General features: G+C 47.1%; 1 protein-coding gene across 1 annotated transcript in view; it reads right to left on the reverse strand.

Annotated features, from left to right (window-relative positions):
- The window catches only part of AK5 (adenylate kinase 5), a 200,115-nt gene that overhangs the window by 55,102 nt on the left and 121,321 nt on the right, over positions 1-23,692 (reverse strand). Inside the window, exons 7-8 of the mRNA XM_084757305.1 lie at positions 14,795-14,885; positions 8,723-8,799 (exon numbers count right to left, since the gene is read on the reverse strand). Coding sequence (XP_084613431.1) covers positions 8,723-8,799; positions 14,795-14,885 — 168 coding nt within the window. The remainder of the gene's footprint in view (positions 1-8,722; positions 8,800-14,794; positions 14,886-23,692) is intronic.

Below are 23,692 nucleotides of genomic sequence, written 5' to 3' on the forward strand. Positions count from 1 at the left end.
GCCAGTTTCCCCGCCATGGCTTGTCAGTGAAACTGCCTTCTCCCCACGTGTGTGTTTGTGATGTTTTTGTCAAAGATTAGGTGGTGTAGCTTTGTGGGTTTATCTTTTGAGTCTTTTACTCAATTTCACTGGTCTCTGTGAATGTGTCCATGGCCGTACCAAGCTCGGATGTTACCCACCACGGGAAGACATAATTACTAAGCTGTGTGATAACTTTGTGTGTAGTTATGCCATCACACAGGCAAAATGCACTGAGCAGTCTGAACCGTCAACATAGGCTGAACAAAAACATCAAGCTTCATGCAGATCCGGACAGCACAGGCGTTTATAAGGCTGAAAATGTAATGAGAAACAACTCTGATGTCATGTAGGAACACATTGCTTAAGAGCAAATAAGTGACATCTGCCACATCCCAGTCGTTTTATGTGCGAGTGATGAAGAGATGGAGCGCCTGAACTCCTGGTCCTGGCATGCTAGAGACAGTGGAAATAGGAGGACAGATGGAGGATTGATAAACAGTGCACTCAGAGCAGTAAAAGCCAAACGGTGCACTCAGAGCAGTAAAAGCTTCTGGGAGGCCAGAGGGCGTGAGCAGAAAGTGACACACAAAAGCTGTCTGTCATTTGAGCTTTGTCTGGGCAGTGCAGTGTTGGCGGTACAGTGGCATTCACAGTGGCCTTCCAAGTATTTGAAGCTTTATTTCTTTTAAAAAAAATAATTTAATTATTTTATATGTGTTGGTGTTTTGCCTGCATATATGTCTGTGGGTGATGGATCTTGGAGTTACAGACAGTTGTGAGCTGTCATGTGGGTGGTGGGAGTTGAACCCGGGTCCTCTGGAAGAGCAGTCAGTGCTCTTAAATGTTGAGCCATTTCTCCAGCCCCACAGTTCTATTTCTGGAAGTGGATACATCTCGTCTCCAGTTTCACTCTCTGCGGTTCTTAGCCTTCTGAAACCTAATGAAAACTGATTTACTTTTGTTCCCTGGTTTTGCTTGTACAATTTTCTCTTGTTCAATAAAAACTCACCTCCCTCCCACAGACAACACTGAGGTCACAGGAAGATTGGTAATGGAGGTCTTTGGGGACAAGCTGCACTTAAGAAAGCAGTGTGTGCTTGGGAATGACATGATGTCCTGCTACTCTCTCTGGAAGGGTGTAGGCTCCACTTGGCCTCATCTGACCATGATGGGGTGTCAGAACAGAAGCTTAGCACCCCGTGGGTGGCAGATGTTCTGGCATTCTGTTCATTTTATACCCTGAGTTGTGGAGCACAGAACTGGATCAGGCTTAACAACAGACACAAGGCCCTAGAGTCCCTCAGGGCATCCATGTTCCCTTCTGTCAAGCCCATGTTGTGTGGCAGGCACTGGTGACACAAGGCACCACATGTTCTATGACAGGCAAACAAATATTATGACTTAAGGTGTCATAGGCCCCCTGTAAAAGATGAACCAAGTATTGTGTTAGTTTTTCCTTTTGACAAAGAGTCTTGATCTGTTGTCCAACAGAACTCACTTTGTAGACTGGGCTGGCTTTGAACCAACAGAGCTCTTGCCTACCTCTGCCCCACCAGTGCTGGGATTAAGGGTGGGCACCACTACACCCTGCTAACCAAGCATGTGAGTAAGAGAAGGGCTTCCCCCTGGAGAAGCTTGGCCCTGGTGGTGCACATCAGGGCTATCTGGGATGGAGGCGACGGGGCTGTGGCAGCTTCTCTATGGAGAGGAGGCACAGCCCTATTTCAGATGGCTGCAAATATCGTATGGCTGGACCAGCCACAGGGGCGAGCTGGAGAGCAACACAGTGCTCAAATTCTGATTCCTAGGTTCCCGTGTGTTGCATTAAGAGACTCTGAGAGCAGCAGAGAGTTGGGGAGGGGGGCGGGTTCTAAGCAGTAGACTTCCGTGAAAGAGTTTGCTTCCATAATAATAATTTTGAGTGGTGAGAAGACTGGAGCAGAAAGACTAGTTAGCTGTCCCAGGCAGGTGGGGAGAGAAGGGGCTCAAGGGAGGACAGCGGGACTGGAGGGGACCAGAGCCACTCCTGCACGGAGACCTGATTACCCTCCCGGCTGAACCTATGTGGGCAAGAGAGAAAGGAGAGAGACTAGCAAGGCACCTTTACTTCGGGCCTGGGCAGTTGGGGAGGTGGTGGTATCATCCACAGAAATAGAGACAACAGAAGGGAAGGCAGATTTTGTGGGGGAGGATGGCTTTGGACATGTTGAGCTAGAGATGCTCATGGGAAAGCCAACCAGCGCTATTTTGTGGGTAGATACATACAACAGGAGCTTGGCAAGGAGCTCGGGGAGAAGCCAAGCCAGGACTGGGGCTAAGGCTTTCAGAGGAGAGTGTCTGCATCCACGTGTAAAGTGGCCACAGTCGTGATGCTGGACATGTGTTTGACTAATGAATCAGTGAAGAGCTTGGCAAGGAAATGAAAGGTGGAATGGAGAGAAGAGAGAGAATGGAGAAGAGAGGTGGAATGGAGAGAGCATGCAGACGGTGGGGCTGGAGCCTCAGGCTAAGACCAGGAGCTTTGCAGTCCGGGCTGGCTGAGGCTAAGGCCTCCCCGGACATACAGGATGCTCCATTTTGGTAGAGCCAGCGGCTCTATGGGCCATGGGGTGACTCCCATAAGGTTAAGGTTAGGTGTTAGGGTCCTATGATACCAAACATGGGGTGACCCTCATAGGGTTGGGGTTAGGGGTTAGGGTCCCTATGCTACCAAACATGGGGTAACCGCCATAGGGTTAGGGTTAGGGGTTAGGGTCCAATGGTACCAAACATGAGGTGAGGCAATGCTCATTTAAGACCTAGTTCATTCCTCAAAAACAGGTTCAGTCCTCCTGAAACCCCCAGCCTTCCATGATCTCTTTGGAAATCACCCATAAAAGGCCCTCTGAGAAGAAGGCCCCTGGATTTTGATTCACTGTCCCAGTACAGCCTAGCCTATATTTGCTGACCCTCCTCTCTGGAGAGAGTCAGCTCTCTCTGGATTTGAATTCCGTTTCTACCTCTTGAATGTCCAGATTTGCCTCTTGTTGACTACCCAATTTTTTGGTGCCTCAGTTTCCACATCAGTAAAGCAAGGCATAGAAATAGTCACATCTATCACATGTTTCCTAAGAGCAAAACCACCTAAAAGAAGCCAAGTAACGAAGATTCTAGGGATGTTAGAAACTAATATAGAGGCCAATATCAAGAACCAAGGAGTAGTTCTCTTGAAGGTCACCAAGACTGAGACATGCCCAGACATGCCTAGGCCTTGCTACCTAATGTAAGAACACCATTTTGTCTTCTCTCGGAAGAATGACAGCGATGATGAATATATGTTCTGCCTAAGCTGAACTACAGTACCCTACTATGTTCCTTTCTCATGGGAATCGTAAGGAGCTGGAAAGTCCTCAAGTTCCCCAATCCTGCATCCCAGCCAATCAGCTTAAAGGTCAGCTGATAATACTTTGTCTCTAGTTAGCAAAATGTAGCACTGCCCTCCTCCTGCCTTTTACCCCTGGTTTTCCTATAAAAATCCTGCTGTAAGGGTAGACCAGGGTCACAGCTTGGCTCCCGAGTCCACTGTGTCCCTGATCATGATCAGTCTTGGGGTGTGCATCAATAAAACATCCATATCTGACTGAGATTGGTGACTGGATGGTTTGTGTGGCTATTCTTGGATTGTAACAGTTTGTAGTAGAGATCAGCCAAGCATGGCCCCCAACCAGATCCATCTGGCTGCCTACCTCTGCTCAGCCTCTCTGCTGAGAGCAGTCTTACTGTATTTACATTTGTTGGGTTTTTGTTTTCCCTCAGATCCTTTAGCCAAAGAAACAAAGACAGGGGTAAAACACAAGTTGTATCTCTACCTTCAGTTTGGCTTGGTTTTTAAAGGGTTAAATACACCACATGAGACTTATTTGGAGTTCAGATTTCATTCCCCACAACTATTGTCATATTGGTCCTCCGCCATGTTGATTTGTTATGACTCTTAGTCTGAGTCACTGCAGCAGAGACCAGATGGCTTGTAGGACCCAAGATATTTGTTACCTGGTTTTCAAAAAGACAACTTGCTGAGTTTTACAGTGTCAAATGCACAAAAGTCAAGGATAATAACTAAAAAGTGTCACCTGGAACTGCTAATAGACTCCAGGAACCTTGGCCATGGCTTCCTTAGAGTAGAGAAGCAGATTTTGGTGCCTGGAACTTCAGTAGACTTCAGGAACCTTGACGTTGGCTTCTTTAGAGTGGAGCAGCATATTTTAGTGATTTCTGACTCTCAACTGTCACCTGTGTGGTCCCCGGAACCACACACCTCCACTGTCCGCAGCTGTAGGCTGGGGATGGGCAGAGCTGCTACATGGCAAGGTGAGCGATAACCACTGTAAACCATAGAACATGGTTTCTGCTTCATAGAGTACTCCAGACAGCAAGCCCAAGTGCCCTGTTCAATTCCTTCTGTAGTGCCTCATCTCTTTGAAGGTCTGGCTTTCCTCTCTTGTACTTGACCCCGTGTGTCGTGCGTCACCTTCACTAAATCTCATCTCTTAGTTGCGGTCATCCATTTAGTTGAGTGTTCTATCGAATGCTGTGCTCAGCCCCACGCTCAGCTCTCAGCTCCCCTTTCCCCTGATATATGTTCCCTTTGCGTATCACAGCTGACAACCTGGAGAATTTCCTAACACACTACGCTCACGTGTATCCCACCATGTGTCTTCCTGGCTAGGATGCAAGCTCCTGCGATAATCGTCCTCATCAGTGGGTTATATCACAAGTACCTAAACTGAACCTGGAAGTACAACTCAAGCTTTGCCCTATGACTACATGGAAAAAGACTAATGGAGACTGTTCTTGAGAGTCTTCTTTGGACTGTGTGTGCTCTCCCAACCTGAGGATTTGTCTTTTTCATGTCTATGAAATTCTCAACCACTGTCTGCTAAAGTACAGCCTCTGCTCCATCTTCATCTTTTCTTCTGGATTGTTCATAATACACATGTTAGTTCATTAATTCTATCATTGGTGTCTACTGGGTTCTTCCTCATACTAGACAACTGCTCAGCTTTCTGCTTTATTTTAAGGCAATTTCATCTGCTCCATCATTCTTTTTTAGTTGTGTTCAGGCAGCTTCTCAAACCATTAATGGGATATTCATTTCAATAACAATGATATTTTGAATCAAGTGTTTTGGTTACTTTTCTTGGCACTGCAGCAATAATATCTAACAAAAGCAACTCAAGGAAGGACTGGTTTATCTTGGCTCACAGTTCGAGGGTACTGCCCATCAGAGCATGGGAGTCAGAGTGGCGAGGACCTGATAGCAATGCGTCCACAGCCAAGATGTAGAAGGAAGGAGATGGATGCTTGTGCTCAGTCAGCTTCCTCCATTCCATGCAGCCTAGGATCCAAGGTCAGGGGATAATGCCACCCTTCTTCATGGTGGGTCTTACCTGCTCAATTAACCTACTCAAGAGAATCCCTCGCAGGCACACCCCAGGCCTAGCTTAGTCTCTCACGGTGTGCCTGGAGGCTCGTCTCCTTGGTAACTCCAGATTCTGACAAGGTGACAATCAACCATCCCACCTATCACATTCACTTATTTCCCAATCCTTCCTCTTTCCATTCTCTCTTAGAGTTGCTCCATGGTTTGTTCCACTCTTCTGTTTATTTCTTTGGATATTTAAAATATTTCTATGTAAGACTTCTTTTCAGTGTTTCCCATTATCACGAGCTCTTGGGGGATGTGCAGCCTCCCACCTGTTGCTGGCTTTCTTGTTGTCGTTCATTTCTTCATGTAGTCTATAACTTTAGGTGCACACTATGCGTGGGGGCCTAAGAAAAGGCCTTAAGGGTGAACAACTGAAAAGGTCCCAACACTGTCCTCTAGCTTGTCTTTCTAGGGTAGGATGTAGGTCTGACTGTGCCACAGTCAGACATCTCTATCTCCCTTTCCAAGGCCCCAGGAACATTATGGAAGAAAGAATGAATGTAAGAACATCAGGGCAGAGAGAATGTAAGAGCAAGAGTAGGGGGTGCGGGAGACCACTCTTGAAGGAGAGATAAACCTGTTTTTGTTATGATTCCTAGTGTGGGATGGGGAACGGTCTTGTGAGAGAACAGGTGAGGTTAATCCACTAGAAGACAAACCACCTCATGTGGGAGCTTGATTGTTGCCAGCTGAAAAGATCTGTGAACAGACTCTGGGAGGAGATATATAAATGAGCAGAGAACTGAAGGTGGGGCCTTTGGAGACTGGGCATAGTTTTGTCTGTTCACCGCTCCACTTCGAGATGCTCCTAGAGAGAACTGCTCGAGGGAAAGGCTTTGGGGCCCTGGGCTCCTGCTGAAGTTCCAGGTTCTGGTTGCTCCAGGTTACAGCAGAAGAAATCCTGCTAAATACGCCAGGAGAATCGTTCCTCAGAACGCATATCCTTACAGTTTCGTTATTGTATTCTTTAATCCTTTTTTCCTATTGTTTTGGTTAGTTGGGTTATAAGTGATGTATGCTCAGTTAATAAGTTCATAATAGAATATATTTGTTAAGAAAATTGAGACTACACACTCTTCCATGCATGGCATGGTCTTGGTACCCCTGAACTAAGCAGCTGTGATTACTTGAAAAAGACTGGATGGGTCAGTATCCTGTCATGGAGCAGGAGACAGTCTATAAGACCCTGCTCCCTCCTGAGGAGGTGTAGGCAGTTAAACATTGCCAAAGATAAGACACTTTCTTCGGTGTTGTAAGTGGTAAGTGCAATGCTATTGTAAATGTTCCCCAACCCTTATGTAAGCAACCGTAATGAAACTTACTGAGTCATCAAAATAAACCAACAAAACATGAAAGTAAAAGAGGGACCAACTAGTTGGATAATCAACCAACGTGGGAGGAGATTGAGAGAGAGTAATGGGCATGGGTATGACCAAAATTCATTGTGTACATGTATGCAAACAACACAGTGAAAGTTGCTAACATGTATACTTAATGTATGCTAATGAAGATACTATGAACAAGAAAGCACATCCTATGTTCACATCCCCATTGTGAAACTGTTCATGTGACCATGGGCAAATGGCTTTATCTGCCTTCACTTTCCTGTCTGTGAAGTAGAATCCTAATTCTACTTGTAGAGATGCTGTGCAGAGTCAGCGCAGTGGTCAGCTCAGGGCCGATAGCTTAGTTTTCCATGTAGTAAATCCTCAGTAGCTGTTACCAGGTTCCATAAATGCATGGTGACCATTACATGTTTATACATCTGTCAATACTTCCATGTTTTGTGATGGAAGGATCTTAGTTTATGAGCACACACACACACACACACACACACACACACACACACACACACACACACACACATGAACACAAAACCAGTCATGTGGAGAGAGTCAAATTCAATTGCTTCTCTGACATAACTTATTTGGAAATTAGAGCAGAAGCCATCATGAGAACATACTTGAGTCTCCATCACTTCTGAGAACATTGACTGCAGTGGGCACTGAGTCTAAGACCTTAAAAAAACAAATTAAAAAAAAAAAGCCCTAAAGCCTAATCAGGGAGTTAGATCATTTGCCAACTATTTTAGTTCATTAAAATATAGCAGTAGAGAAAGTTCCTTCTGAGAGGAAAGTGACCTAGATAAATTTCCTCAGTTTTACATATTTTAACTCCTTGGGCATCATTCCATCCAAAGAGTTAAATACAGAAGAGCAGACCTTGAGTCCATGGCTAATACCCAGCCACATTCCTCGCTTTTGACCGGGAAGGTAGCGTGCACTCCTTACCTTTCTTGTTGCTCTGATAAATTTCAAGAGAAGTAACTAAAGGAGGAGAGGGTTATTTTGACCCAGGGTTTGAGTCTATCACAGGGAGGGGAAGCACAACAGAAGGGTGGGTGTGATTACAGAAAGAGAGAGTGGGGGGAGGGAGAGAGAGAGAGAGAGAGAGAGAGAGAGAGAGAGAGAGAGAGAGAGAGAGAGAGAACAAAGGAGAGACAGAAAGAGACTGAGAGAGACAGAGACAAAGACAGAGAGAGACAGACAAAGAGAGACACACAGAGAGACAGAGGCACAAAGAGAGACAGACAGGGACAGAGAGGAGAGAAAGACAGACAGACAGACAGACAGACAGACAGACAGACAGACAGACACAGTGGGGGAAGGAAGCTGCTGCTCATTGGCTCTCTTTTTTCTTTTTACTCCAGCTGGGACCCCAGACCATAATACAGTGCGTCTCCTACTTGGATCTCGCTGTCAGTTGAGCCCTTTTCCCAGAGGTATGACTCACTCATGTCCTCAGCATTTATCAATCCACTCAACTAGACAAGATGAACCATCACAAAAAGAGACAACTTCGTGGGCAAGAGGAACTCATTTGTGTCTCAAGGAATTTTCCTTATAAGTCCCTTCCTTAAGTATGTGCTTTGGGTCTGTGAGTGGGAGGAGGTGGGAGAGCAAGGTGGAGCTAACGTAAGCTGCAGGTGACCGAGGGTTAACATGAAATGCTCTGTCAAGAACTCACAAGTGAAAATTTCAGGATTTTGTGTTTGTTTGTTTTGAGGCATGGTTTCTCTGTGTAGCTTTGGCTGCCCTGGAACTCACCTTGTAGACCAGGTTGGCCTCGAACTCAAAGAGATCAAGTGTGACCACTACCCAACTGAAAAATTTAGTTTGTTTTTAATATTCATAAAACATAGAGACTAAAATGAAGAACACTTTTAGGTTTAGTTACCTGGTTATCGTAGTCTGATCCTGTGTCAACAATGTCTCCAGCATCAAACAGCATCGAAGGGTCAAGGTCACTTGAATCTAAGTTTAAGAAAGGCCCAGTTAGCTGCTGGAGACTGTGTGTGTTTCTACAGCACATTTACATGGGGCTCCATCTGCCATCCCCCGTGTCTGGGCTGCTGGTACAGGACGCAGACACACCTGGTCCCAGCCCTCAGAATATCGGCCTCTGGAGGAGGCTAATCTGTCAACAGCAAGGTTCAGAAACCGGCAAATGTGAGGTTCTAAACCTTACTCAGGCAGGGCGACAGGGAGACTGAGATTCTGCTGCACAGGGAACTGATTCGGGGATTTGAGCTCTGGGAGTGAAAATAAGCAGCTTGAGGGCATCGTGGAGTAAGTGAGATACAGGAGCACAAGGAACCGAGAGAAGAAGAGCAAGGTGCTTCTAGAAACAAGGGCTGATTTCCCATTCTAAGATGTGGCTTTTGTCTCAAGCCTGTGGGGTCACCTCAGCTCTAGTTTCATTTCACTTGCTGTGACAAATACCTTGACAGAAGGAGATATAGGGAGGAAAGGAATTGTTGGCCATTCAGTGCCAGGTTTCACCCCACAACTGAGAAGAAGTCAAACGGCCAGTCATTAGCATCCACAGTCAAGAGCAGATGGACACACACCATTGTCTGCTGGCTACTCACACGTTCTCTAGTCCTACAGAGTCCAGGGCCCAGCCCAGGAAATGGTGCTCCATATACAGGCATGGGGTGGGGTGGGGAGGTGTTTCCCCTTCAATTAAGAATCAAGACAAACTCTGCAGACACGCTCACAGGCCTGCCGGGTCTACACAGTCCCTCAGCTGAGACTCCACTCACTGATGATTTTAGGTTGTGTCAAATTGACAGTTGAAACTAGTCCTCACGTTCCTCAAAGGTGAGGAAAAAAAAAATCAGGCTTTCTAACAGGGGGACTGTCTCCTCTTGGAAGTGCATGCTGCATTAAATCACTTGTCATTAATCCTCAAGGCTGGGATTTAAGCCGTTAATTTCCACCATGGGATTCTCACAGCACAGCTGACTTGTGGCTCTCTCTGAATGACTCTTTCCTATGGGGAGACATGGCCCCTACGGGTGCACACACCTCGCTGGCCAGGAAGGATGCTGCCTATCAAAGGCTCGTGGAGTCTGAAATAACAAACCAGCTCATGTGTCGCTATACCTGGGCCTTGGCATAGCATATGAATGAGGGCTGTTTAATGAAGGTAGATTTTCAAATAACAGTAAGTACTGCATACACTTCTCAGAAACAAAGCAGCCCCAGAAGTATCGCTTCATATTCCTTCTAAGACTAGAGCCAAGGTGTGTTCTCACCCAGTGTTTCCATTCTCACCCGCTCCCTCCCTCCTCCTCCTCTTCCTTCATTTTTTATTTTTATGATAGGCCTCACTTTTTAGTTCAGGCTGGCTTTGAAATCATGAAGCTGCAGCCTCAGGCTCTAACGGCTTTGCAGGTGTGTGCCATTATACCCAACTGTTCCTCTCTGATCAGTGCTAACTCTCTGCCAAACTGACAAAGAACTCCTCATTAGACCAATGTTTGTGGTCTTCTTTTCTATTCTTCTGGGACAGAGTTTGATTGGGTATCCCAGGGCGACCTCAAACTTGGAGCAGGTGTCACTGTGTGACAGCGATGATGGAACCGGAAGCTTGCGTTTCTCTTCACTCTCCCGCACCCTGCTAACAAGTGCACTCAAGAAAAGCAACCCAAAGCGTTCTACCAACGCTGCCTTTCAGCACAGCGTGATACACAGGTGAGGACCTGGAGGGCGTGGCTGCCCCTTCAACATTCCGAGACAAGGAGAGCCTATGGATGTGTTCTGATGAAGCACATTATAAGGGTTGTGAAACACCAGTGCTTTCCTAGTCTCTGACTCTCCCCGAATGACTCCTGTGGCATCCACAGGGGCGGAACACAACGTCTTGTTATGCACACAGCGGCCAGGAGCCCCCTGTCCTACTTATTTTGTTGAATTGGAAACCTCTCTTCCAATTGTTTTCTGAAGTACAACCTAAAGGGCCCTTAAACAACCCATTGAGTGGGAACCACGTGCTAGCTCTTGAAACAGCAGCAGATTCATTATAAAGTAATTTTCAGTAACGTCATAACGAAAAGACTTGATTAAAACGAACTTCCTGCTCAGGAGGAGGAGGAGGAGGAGGAGGAGGAGGAGGAGACAATGTTATCTTCCCAATCAGGGGCTTTGACAGAATCTTATTGTTTCACCAAGGCGTGGCATTTCCTGACACTCTGTTGCCACTGGCAACTGTAGTATTAGTATATCTCAGATGATAGACAAAGGGTGTCATTGCAGCTCAGATAATGACTGAATGGTTTGCATTTTAAAAGACTGTTGCTCGGTTTTCTAACGAGGGCTTTACTAATGGCCCATTGTTTGGTGCGTGAACTGGGAGATAGGTGCATATTGATGTGCTCGTTCGGGCTGCCTCTCAATCAACACACAGGCACATGATATATACATATATATTTTTTTTCTCAGAAATAACCACAGAATTCCGACATTTGGAAAAAATGGTGGCATGGCTTTCATATATCCCTATTTTGAGTTTTTCAATTTATTTTCAGATTTAGACATAAAGATACCCTCTTTTTTAGACAACAAAGAAACGTCTAAGCTGAAATGACTCCCCACCCAGAGCACCCGATGCTACCTGATACAGAAATATTTTCTTCAGGTTGTCATTAAGTGGGAGCCAGAGACAAAGGGCCTTAAAGGGCCGCGTAAGTGAGAGGAAGCATATTGCTCTATGGGACAGTGTCATAGGTGTCAATCCAAGCTTGCAGGAAAACACGCTTGGCACTTGGTGAGCCAGAGGTCCCAGCAGTGGGGCTTCCGGAGCCCTGAAGAGCAGCAGTGAGTGGGACTCTTCTGCCCTCCATCTGCTCCGCGTAAGGGAAGCGATATCTTGTTCCTACTTCTATTAAACTGTTAGGATTCTGTTTCAAGACAGAATACATAAAAGCACAGTTTAAAGGGATAGAAAGATGGCTCAGGGGCTTCTCTTCCAAAGAACTGGATTCAAGTCCAGGCACTTACACGGCAACTCACAACTGTCTGTAACTCCACTTCCTGGGGATCTGACGACCTCATACACACACAGACTCACAGGCAAAGCATCAGTGCACACAAGTAAGGAAGGAAGTAAGACAGTAAGGAAGGAAGGAAGGCAGGCAGGAAGGCAGGAAGGAAGGCAGGAAGGCAAGAAGTAAGGCAGGAAGAAGGAAGGAAGGAAATAAATAATAAATGAAGCCCCCCCACATTATTTAGAAATTATGGACATTCTGTTCACAGGCACTGCATGTTTGCAGGTGAATCAAAGGACTTGTTCATTTTCTTTCAACAGATGCTGCTCCTCGGTACTCTGTGTGCAGACTGAGTACTTCCTGTCAGTGTCCTGTCCACGTTAAGTTTGAGAATCCCACTCTAATGCCACGGGCATGGGAGGTTCATCACACTTTGTGTCAGAACTCCTTTGAGGAATGGCACTGTATGTTTCTGGGTGAAGGCAAGCTCCCTCAGTGACTCTAGAATAGGGAGAGGGCAAGAAGGAGGAAAAAGATCGGAGAGATGAATCTGAGGAAAGGTCTCTCCCTGTGAGTCTTCAAGTCATTTGCAGAGACACAAGCTCATATGCAGTCTTTCCAGTACGACAGAGAAACTTTACCCACAAACTCTTTACTAAAACCCTCATTTCAATGCTGCTCCAAGGCAGGCACTCCTGTCTCCTCTTTCTCGATAAGGAAATATGAGCCCCTAGAGATAGAGTGACACATTGATAAGTAGAGATGTCTCTGCTGCAAATAATAATGGGCTCCACAGAGGAGGGACACTGTGGAATGGTGCAGAGGCCGTGAGGCTGCCGTGCAGGGGAAAGGCAAGAGAGCCCCAAATGCGGACTGGGGCTCAAGGTAAAAATCTGGTGAACCTGTGTGCTGTGAGCTTGGACCAGTGGCTCAACTGAGGTGGGCAGCTAGAAGAGAAAGGCTTTATATACTATCTCCTGTGGGACTCATACTGAGTAACACACACACACACACACACACACACACACACACACACACACACACGTACACACATGAGGAGAGAGAGAGAGAGAGAGAGAGAGAGAGAGAGAGAGAGAGAGAGAGAGAGAGGAGAGATCCTCACAGAGTCTTGAAAGACATCACTCTTAAATAGAGGCACACAATCTGGTCCATGTAGGATGAGGCCTTGGAGCTGGACATGGGTGGAGACATGCATTCAGCGTGACTGGAAGAGCTGGTACCAAGGCCAGAAGCAGGAGCTAAGCCAACCAGAGAACTCCAGGGTTGGTGTGGTTGAGGGGTGGAGGTGATGTTACACTGTGCATGGGGAAGCTGAGGATTCTGGGTGCTTTGATATAAGAAGGAAAATCCACAGGGTGGTTAGAGCAGCATTCTCTGAGGATCCCCTTGCAGCAGGGCTATTGAGAGGCAGGAGGGCCCCCAAATGAGAGACATCAAGCAGAGGAGAAATTGTGGGTTTCCATGGTGCCCTTGAAGAGTGACAACTGATGCAGGTATGAGAGCAAGAACACTTTTGGCTAACTTTCTGGAAAATAGGTAAAATATGTTTACACCTATCCTAGGCTGAGGTTTCCTTCTGGACCATTAGAGATGGAGCCAGAATTTTACATTTGTTTTGTTTTGGTTTCAGGGGGCTCAAAGAAAAGCCAGAACCTGAATATAGTGTGAACATAGACAATACACCAATCAGTCAATCAATCAATCAATCAGTCAATCATCTATCTACATCAATCATCTATATATTATCATCCAATATCTATCTATAACACTTCTCATCTCTCATCTACATAATACACCAATCAATCAATCAATCATCTATATCACTCATCTATGTATTTATCACCTATTTTCTATCATCTTTCATCTATTATCTATTTTCTATTGTATCTCTCTCTGCATCTCTGTCACTGTTATCTATCATCTATCTATGTGACTATCTATGCATCTATGTACCTGATGTCACTGTTATCTATCATCTGTCTATGTGTCCATTTATGCATCTATGTACCTGATGTCACTGTTATCTATCATCTGTCTATGTGTCCATCTATGCATCTATGTACCTGATGTCACTGTTATCTATCATCTATGTGTCCATCTATGCATCTATGTACCTGATGTCACTGTTATCTATCATCTGTCTATGTGACTATCTATGCACCTATGTACCTGATTATTTTGCAGTGTGGGAAGTTTAACCTCGGGCCATGCACACTAGACAAGTGCTAGGCCATGGAACTACGTTCCCAGATCCCAAATCTTTATTTTTAAGCCTAATTATCTTGTTCTCAGTTCTGTTGAATTTTATCTCATAAAGTTGTGCTTGCTTCGGCAGCACATATACTAAAATTGATCTCGTAAAGTAAAATCCAAAGCTCTAGGCTCTAAAGTAAAATAAAATCTAGGATGATTCATAGAAAATGATGAGTTCAGAAAAAGAGAGGGGTGGACAGACAGATAGACAGAGACAGACAAAGTAACATGGGGAATGTAGCCATGTCAAGTATGGATCCTCTTTCAAGTGTCCCAAGCTCCAGGGGTGAGGGCTTAGAAAAGAAGGAGAAAAATGTGTGATGGGATGGTTGCAGCCACCAGAGGAAGGAGGGTGCTCTCTCCGGGCAGAACAAGACAAAGCTGTGTGAATTAGGGCACTATAATCTGATATAGTTGCACTAAGTATGGTGTAGGCTGGATTTTTTTTCTACTATGGAGATACGTTATATCACGATGACCAAAGATTTGTATTTACTATGACAAGAAAAACATCAGCAAGTGCTCAGGGATGGATTTTTAGCCTTTCCCTTTCTATTTAAGTTTTTTTTTTTTATCTTTTTTTGTGAACCCAAAAGACCGAGGCTAAGGTTATGGTCACTATCAGAGCACTAGGCACAGACAAAAGCCTGGGTCATCTGGGAGTTGTCCCTGGTGTTCTGATGCCTAAGGGGGTGGAGACTTACCTGTCCCAGCCTCTTTGTTTGGAAATAACTTGTTGTCCACAGCCATGCTGATGTCACAGAACACCGCATCCTCATCTCGGTCAGCATCAAACTGAGGGAAACAGGGACAGACAAGTTTGCAGCATGAGACACATAACTGAGTTGAATCTGAAATACAACGCGCACACACCGTTCAGTTGTGTCTTTCAGGAGTCAGGAGTCAAAACAGCTGCGTTTTAAGCAGCCCTTTAGAGAGTCTTTAAATTGAGATCTCTGGCCAGATAGCAAAGGGCAGTGGGGAAACGTTTAGTCACTATGGATAAGAACATTATGATAGGCAGATCTGGGCACAGGGGTCCCGCTCAAACTAAGGCACCAGCCAAGGACAATACAGGCGGTAAACCTTAAGCCCCTACCCAGATCTAGCCAATGGACAGAACACTCTCCACAGTAGAGTGGAGAGTGGGATATTACTTTCTCACATACTCTAGTGCCTCACCTTTGACCATATCCCCTGGACGGGGAGACCTGGTGGCAATCAGAGGAAGGACAGCAGGTTACCAAGAAGAGACTTGATACCCTATGATCATATAGAGGGGGAGGTAATCCCCCTCAGGAACAGTCATAGGGGAGGGGAATAAGGGGAAATTGGGAGGGAGGGAAGAATGGGAGGATACAAGGGATGGGATAACCATTGAGATGTAACAAGAATAAATTAATAAAGGATGAAAAAAAATTTAAAAAAAAAGAAAAAAAAAGAGAAAAAAAAAAGAAATGGGCAGCATTTTCTCAATATATACAGCAAGTTCTGAAAAGATATTTGAAATTTACTTATGGCTTTCTGATTTAGTTTTTCTAATAAAAAAGAAAAATATATAGTTATAAACAACAGGGATAAAGATTTCCTGCTATCTATCTATCTATCTATCTATCATCTATCTATCTATCTATCTATCTATCTATCTATCTATCTATCTATGTATCTATCATCTATCTACCTACCTAGCATTCATGTGTGTATGATGTAGGTGAGTGTGCTTAAGTATATGTAGGTGTGTATGCATATGTGCACATGCTTATTGGGGGTTGGAAGTTGATGTTTGGTGTCTAGGATTTCTTTGAAGTTTCTACTATACTTATTCGGTGTGTGTGTGTGTGTGTGTGTGTGTGTGTGTGTGTGTGTTTGTGTGTGTGTGTGTGTGTGTGGTATTCATATGTGTAGAAGTCAGAGGACAACATCAGATGTAAACCCTCATCTTCTACCTTTTGTGAGACGAGCCCTCCTGTTCGCATACAGCAGGTTAGCTGTCCTGTGAGCTTTCAGTAATTCCCCAGTCATGAGCTCCCTCTCACCACTGAAGTGCTGGACTCCAGATACACACACATGTCAGGCTTTATTCGGGTTCTGGGGCTCCACGTTCAAGTTCCCATGCTTTGCACACCCTTTCTTAGCCAGAGGGTCATGCCTCACAAAGGACGTAGGACAACCTGTTGTATGTCGTTTAACATGAGAGGACTTAAGTGGCCAACCAGAAATGTCAAAATGAAGTGCTCACCACATTGCCTAGTCTGATCACAGCATGGGATTTTTTTTGCATAAATAAAACAAACAAACCAACAAAACCTAGAGCTTTAAAAACACACAGGAACCATCTCTATTAGCAGAGGAAATCACAGCAGTGAGGGCAGACTGGGTATCATCCAGGGAGAATAACAATGATCCACACGTCCAGGGATGGAAGCACACCCTTCTTTGCCTTTGTCTGACCATGTTCTCTGCAATCAACAGGCTGCATGAACCTCCGAAGAGATCGGCCTTCCCCAGCTTTCTCCCGTTACTATCATGTATCCCAGATGCACCATCTTCAATGGGAAGGTACCAATTCAACCCTCCTTCAAGATCCCACCTTTAATTAAACAGTGAGTTGGAGAGAGGTGAACGGGCTGTTATTAGCATCGCTTCAGTTCGTGTTTCCCCTGAGTGTTATTCTCGATCCATCAAACCAGGCTCTAAAAATGTTCCCTTCCCCTTTGTCTCAGGCGAGGAATTTCAACCAAGCAATCTCCCCAGTGGTTTCCTCCTCCGCCACAGGAGGGCCCTCGGCTGCAATAGCTGGCCCCTCCAATGCTTCCTGAGCACCAAGCATGTTGGGCTTAATTACCAGTGCAAACAAATAAATGTTTCTGTCCTCTTAACTATCTGTGATGACCAAATATGGTCAGTTCATAATTGTGTGGAAGAGCCAATGGAAGTCAAGTAGAATCAAAGAGATGAGCTTAGAAAATGGGAAACCGAGGGAAATGTGTCTGACGGGAACACAGGAGAAGCTAAGAAAGGCATCGCCAATCATAAGGAAACAGAATCAGATTTTCAGCCAGTGCATACTGCTGTTAACACTAAGAGATTATCCTTCTTGCAAATCTTTTCTCTTTTTTCCTTTCTTTTCTTTTTTTTCTTTTGGTTTTCTGAGACATGGTTTCTCTGTGTAGCCTTGGCTGTGCTGGACTCGCTTTGTAGACCAGGCTGGCCTCGAACTCACATTGATCCACCTGCCTCTGCCTCCTGAGTGCTGGGATTAAAGGTGTGCGCCACCACACCCGGCTTGATGAATTGCTTATAATGTAGGTCATTAGCTAGAGTTCAGTGTGAGAAGGGCTGGGACGGAGTGCGCTTCTGGGGTACTGTGGCCAAGGGACAGTAGGAGAGTGGGGGGCAGTACGGTCAGAGCGTGTATGGCTTTAGCATGCCTTTGTACGGGCAAGAGGAGCAAAGTGGAGAAAGGAAGGGATTTCCAGGGGCAGGAGCCGGCGGGCCGTAGAGGGAGCTGTTGAGGCGAGGGTGCCTCTGGGCTGCGTGCTGTCTTTCTTCCTGGAGGCATTTCAAGGCCTCACCTGGATTGGGAGAGTGCTTACTACTCTCCCGAAACCTCTGGCCATGACTTTGAAGTGAATGGGTACCGTGTATGTGCACTTCTTACTATTTATTAGTAAGCTGGGTAACAGCGTCACTGCAGAGCATCCCTTTGGAGTTCCAGAACAATGTGAAGTGTTAATTGCCACAAGAAACAATTGGCCTAGAAAATAGATACTTTGGAAGCTGACAGGCCCAGTGGCGAAAACGGGTGGGAAGAGACCTGAGGTTCTTGCTACACTACTTATGTTCTTAAAAGCTACATTATTTTAGTTCTGGGAAGAGCCAACCCATGTTCTTAATTGTTTTGTTTCTCTTTCCTTCCTCTTTTTATCTGGAGGGGTCCCAGGGCCCATCCTCACTGTTCCTGACTGCTCTCCCCAGTTCTAATGCTCTGTTAGAGCAGTTAACTGCTCAGCAACCCGGCCCAACAATAGAAAATAAATACAGAATGGAGGCTGTTGAAAAATTTACTCACTGACTCTTTGGTTAATTGAGCAATTTTGCCCCATTTCAGGAAAAACCATAGGTACATGAGGAAGAAGAGAAGAGCAGCACAGCAGGAATCCACCTTGTAACAATGGGGGAAAGTAACGGGCTTGGCAATCCTGTAGATGCTTCTGAGGCTAAGACCTGGTGTGAATGTGGATGCCTCACCCAGCAGGGTAGGTAATTAATTACCCTACTGGTCTGCTAACGTGGGCCTGTGGCCCACGGGTGGCATGTGTCTAGGATGCCTATGAATGAGGCTCGGAATTAACACCAATATAAAGAAGCTGGATACCCCTGGTGTAGGGCTTTGGCAAGCAGCAAGTGGAAAGAGAGATTGGTTGCTGTCTAAAAGGAACAGCTACGTTGTACTTGTTGAATTTTGATTCCATAGAAAAGCAATTTTGGTGGCTGTCTGTCACTCAACCAATCACACTCTTAGCTGATTCAGCCACATGTGGGGACAGGGCTGACCTGTTGAGGGTCAGGGAATGTGAGAGACTTCTCAGCCAGGGAGTGGTTGACTTGAGAAACAAGAGAAGTGGGGGTATCCTGAAGAAGAAAACACACCAGTTACATCCCAGGGAAACACCCATGCGTGTGCTTTTTCTGAGATCAGCCTGTACTTGCCCCAGGTTACACCATATCGGGTAACATAATGGCTTTCAGGATGTGTCTTGCCTTGGATCACTCCATCTTAGAATCAGCACTTGGCACCATGTCGAGTGCAGATGCAGAGGCAGGAAGACTTGGTGCCTTGTTGTGCATGTAGATACCAGTGTCTGCCCAGCACCACCAGAGATGCAGGCTGAGAAGTACCCAAACCAGAGATGCAGGCTGAGCACTACCCAAACCAGAGATGCAGGCTGACCAGTACCCAAACCAGAGATGCAGGCTGAGCACTACCCAAACCAGAGATGCAGGCTGAGCACTACCCAAACCAGAGATGCAGGTTGACCAGTACCCAAACCAGAGATGCAGGCTGACCAGTACCCAAAGCGCTGCTGTAAATGCATCTAAGTCTATTGGGAACACAGATGTATGGATGTATTCAAAATATATCAGGAAAACCAGACTACAGCAGGATGCAACATCCTCACCAGGACCCTACAGAGAGGAAGATGCCAGATATTGCAGTGGTAAAGGCTGTCGCTGACCACCAGAGTGAGCATCAAGGGCTCAAACACTGATTCCTAACTGCCCCTGGGGGCTTCAAGTCACCTGAGTCCCATTGTTGATTCGGTTTACTTTAATTGTCACCTGTCTGTCCATTCATCTGTTTGTACTGGGTCCTATACTTTGCCCCTGTGGCCCCCATCGCCCCACATTGAACTTCTTTAGCTTGGCTTGGCCCTTAGGTTTGCAGCTGGGTACCCCTGTGGCTTGGCTCTGCATTGGAGGTGCTAGTTGCAAACACCTAGTGAGGTTTATTGATGTCTGCCAGGAACCAAACGGCCCGTGGCCAACCCCCACCCATTCAGCACCTGCAGCGAACATCCTGCTTGGCTGCCCACTAGGCCTGCAAGGCATCCAGCTTGGCTCTGAGGAAAGAACATCGTGTGCACCTGAGCTCCCCCAAGACTTCCTCCCCCCTCCTCTTCCTGCAGATGTCCCCGGGGGCTCAACCCCAGAAGATTTTGTACTTTTCCACTACCCTCCTCACCTACCCTCGCCCTCCCTAAAGCATGTTTTAAAAAGCCTGTCCTCACCTTCAATAAACAGCTCTTGACAAGCTACAGTTTCCTTGAGCCCTGCCATTTCTCTCGCCTGTTCTTTACCCACAGGTTGTGACCCTCCTCGGCCCCCCCAATAACTGACCAGCCGGACTGGTCAAGTGGCGCCCAAACGTGGGGCCCGAGGCACGAGTAGCTCCCGGGATGGATTAAGGGACCGGTTCACTGGACACTTCATGACCAGCCGAGCTCGCCTGGCCGGCCTTGTCATTAGGTAAGTCATCCGTTCGCAGTCTCAAGAATGGGCCATTCGCTGTCTAAGGAAGCTCAGTTCATTAAGGGCTTGAAAGACATATTCAGAGGGAGGGGTATTAAGGTTAAAAAGAAACACTTGATTGAATTTTTTGTTTTTATTGACCAGACCTGTCCCTGGTTCATGATTGATGGACCTACCATTCACTCCAAAAAGTGGCAAAAAGTGGGCCGTGAACTCAATACAATCATTCAGAAAGATGGTAATGGAGCGGTGGCAGACAGTATTTTTTCTTATTGGGGTCTTATACGGGATATAATTGAGTCCGGTGAAAATAAAAGCAGACAAAGGCAACTCCTATCCGTGGCTGAACTCTGCCTGCGCGAGTCTCTCCCTCCTTCTCGTGCACCCTCTTGTTCTTCCCTGCAAGGTTCCTCTTTTACACTCATTGACATGCCCCCCGATTCTGTTCCTCCTACATCCTCAGAATCTCCAAAAAAACCTCCCCCTGCGCCTGTCTCTGGCTCCTCAAGGGCCCCCCGCTGCCTTTACCCCTCGCTTCCCCCTGCTTATGAAGACCCCGTCTCAACCATGGAGCACGGGTGCTCACTATTCTGTGCCCCTGTCGTTCCCCTGTCTAAACCCTCATCCTTTAAACCTCCGTCCTCTGCTCCGTCGTTACCTACCCCAACTCAACCCAAGGAACTCCCCGCCAATCTACTTTCTAAAACTGCAGATGAGCCTCTAGATCCTGGCGCTGCCGCTACTTTAGAAGAAGAGGCAACTCGCTATCATCATGATGGTGACCTCTTTCGCGAGTCTGCACCGTCACCCCCTACCCCCTCGTTTCTCTCCCTCCCCCCGCCACTGCCAAACCTCTCTTCCCCTACAATACAGCCTCAGCCCAGCTCTTGCACCCTCCCTAATTGCTTCTGCCAGACTGAGGCCCATCTCCAACATCAAATATCTCACGCAACTCAAATTCTTCGGCTTCAAAAACAGCCTTCACTTTTAACAGCGTGCTTCACGCTCTCTGCCCCCCTTGCTTTCCCGTCACCTGCTCTCAAACTCAGCCTGATCCCCAGGGGGAGTCTGGGGATATGAGCGCCCTTTCAGCTAGCGACTCTGCTGATCATCCCGCCTCCCCCCCACCCCCCGTGCCCACTCCGCTCCCGCAGACTCGGATAGTGACCACGGGGCCCGCACACTTCCGATTCAGAGGAGGAACATAAAGATGACACTGAGGCCACTGCTACAGTTTTTCATAAACTTAAATTTAAAAAATTAGAGAAGTTAAACATGGCAGTCCATAGCTATGGACCTAATGCCCCATTTACCTTGTCACTTCTTGATGATTTGGCCAATGGTGGGCACCTAACGCCCAATGAGTGGATTACTACTGCTCAATCCGTCCTCACCCGTGGACAATTCCTCTCATGGAGAGCTGATTGGGCTGACCGTTGTCGCGACCTTATCAGAAAAAATTTTCAACAGGGCCGCCGAGAAACGCGCAAATGGTCACTCGATAAACTCCTCGGCCAGGGCAAATATGCCACTGATGAAAAACAGCGTGCGCTCCCTTTTAGTCTATTATCCCACTCCAATACTGCCGCCCTTGCAGCCTGGAGGACCATCGCCTCCTCAAGTACTGCCCTGTCGCCCATTACTAAAATACTCCAGGGACCCCAGGAACCATTCAGCGACTTCGCTGCACGCCTTCTAGAGGCATCCGAGCGATCCTTGGGACCTGGCCAAACTGATAATAAATTCCTGACACAATTGGCATTTGAAAACGCTAACACCGCTTACAAGTCAGTTCTTAGACATAAATATAAGGGTAAAGACCTTGATGAGATGATTCAACTATGTCGTGAGGTCGACCCTGTTACTGATAAGTTTACTAAAGCTATCATGGCCATTGGCGCTCTCTCCAACAATACCGCCTGTTTTCGGTGCGGACAACCTGGCCACTTTGCTCGAGCCTGCCCCAATGGGCCCGCTTGTCCTTCACCACAAACAAGTCAGACAACTCCTATGACCATTGAGGGGCTCCGAGGACCCCTAAGTAGGCCCCCTCCCAATACCCTTTGCCCCCGCTGCCGTAGGGGCTGCCATTGGGCTAACACCTGCTGCTCCTTGACAGATGCCATGGGCAATCCTCTCCCTCTGCGTCCAGGAAACTCCTCTGGGGACCAGTCCCAGGCCCCTTGCCCTATCCAATTCCAGCCTGCGTCAGGACCAGTGTCACAGGCTCCCCCCAATCCACAGACCCGCCTCCATCCACAGACCCCTATCCCCCCTCTCAAACCCAACCTCCTCCCACTCCAGTGGCGGCCCCTCGCCCTCCCCCACAGGATTGGACTTCCGTGCCACCTCCTCCACAATACTGACACCCGAGGATGGGACCTTGTCCTTGCCCGTCGCCCTCTTTGGAAACCCCCTCCCCTCTTTCTCTCTTGGCCCTCGGCTGTGCCTCTTCTGCCCTCATTGGATTACTCATTTACCCTCTTGTCCTCAAACACCCGCTCCCTTCTCCTGTGCTTCTCTTCGCTACCACCACTCAGGGTCCTCTCTCCATTTCCCCCGGACAAGTTTTGGCCTGGGCTCTTCCCCTACCCATAGCTGATACTGACACATGCTCTAAAGACACCCCCGTCTCTCCCCCCGCCTCCTCCGTCTTTTGGGTCCAACGTATAACCTCAGATAGACCACACCTTACACTAAAACTTGATGGCCGCCCTTTTGACGGTATTATCGACTCTGGAGCAGATTCTACTGTACTGTCTCAGACCTTTTGGCCCTCCACTTGGCCTTGCCAACAATCCCTTACCCACCTCCAGGGCATTGGGATCTCCACTAACACCCTTCAAAGCTCACGAATCCTTCGCTGGGAAGACCCCGATGACCACTCCGGATTGTTACAGCCTTTTATTGTCCCTAACCTCCCCCTCAACCTGTGGGGCCGAGATATTCTTTCCCAAATGGGAGTCTTCATTTACAGCCCCTCCTCCTCTGTCACACATCAACTTTTAGATCAGGGATACCTGCCAGGCCAAGGCCTCGGCAAACTGGGGTAGGGGCGTCTCGAGCCCATCGTCCCTACTCTTAGGACTGGTCGCCAGGGGCTGGGATATAAACAAAATTTTTCATAAGGGCCACTTCTCCCCCTGCACTCCAGGCTGATAAAATTACTTGGAAAAATGATTCCCCTGTCTGGATCAATCAGTGGCCCCTTCCTTCCCGTAAACTGGCCGCAGCTTCAAGGCTGGTGCAGGAGCAACTTGATGCAGGCCATGTTGAGCCCTCTACCTCACCCTGGAACACCCCCATTTTTGTCATCCAAAAAAGGAATGGTGCCTGGTGACTCCTCCAGGACCTAAGAGAAATTAAAAAACCATGATGCCTATGGGGGCCCTACAGCCTGGCCTCCCTTCACCTGTGGCCATCGCTAAGGGGTACCAAAAACTCGTCCTTGATCTTAAGGACTGCTTCTTTTGTATTCCCCTACATCCCGAAGATGCTAAACGATTCGCCTTTAGCCTCCCTGTTGTCAATCATGTAGGACCTTGCCCCTGATTTCAATGGCGGGTGCT

The sequence above is a fragment of the Acomys minous genome (genome assembly GCF_964271855.1).
Source record: "Acomys minous genome assembly, chromosome: 14".
Taxonomy (NCBI): Eukaryota; Metazoa; Chordata; class Mammalia; order Rodentia; family Muridae; genus Acomys; species Acomys minous.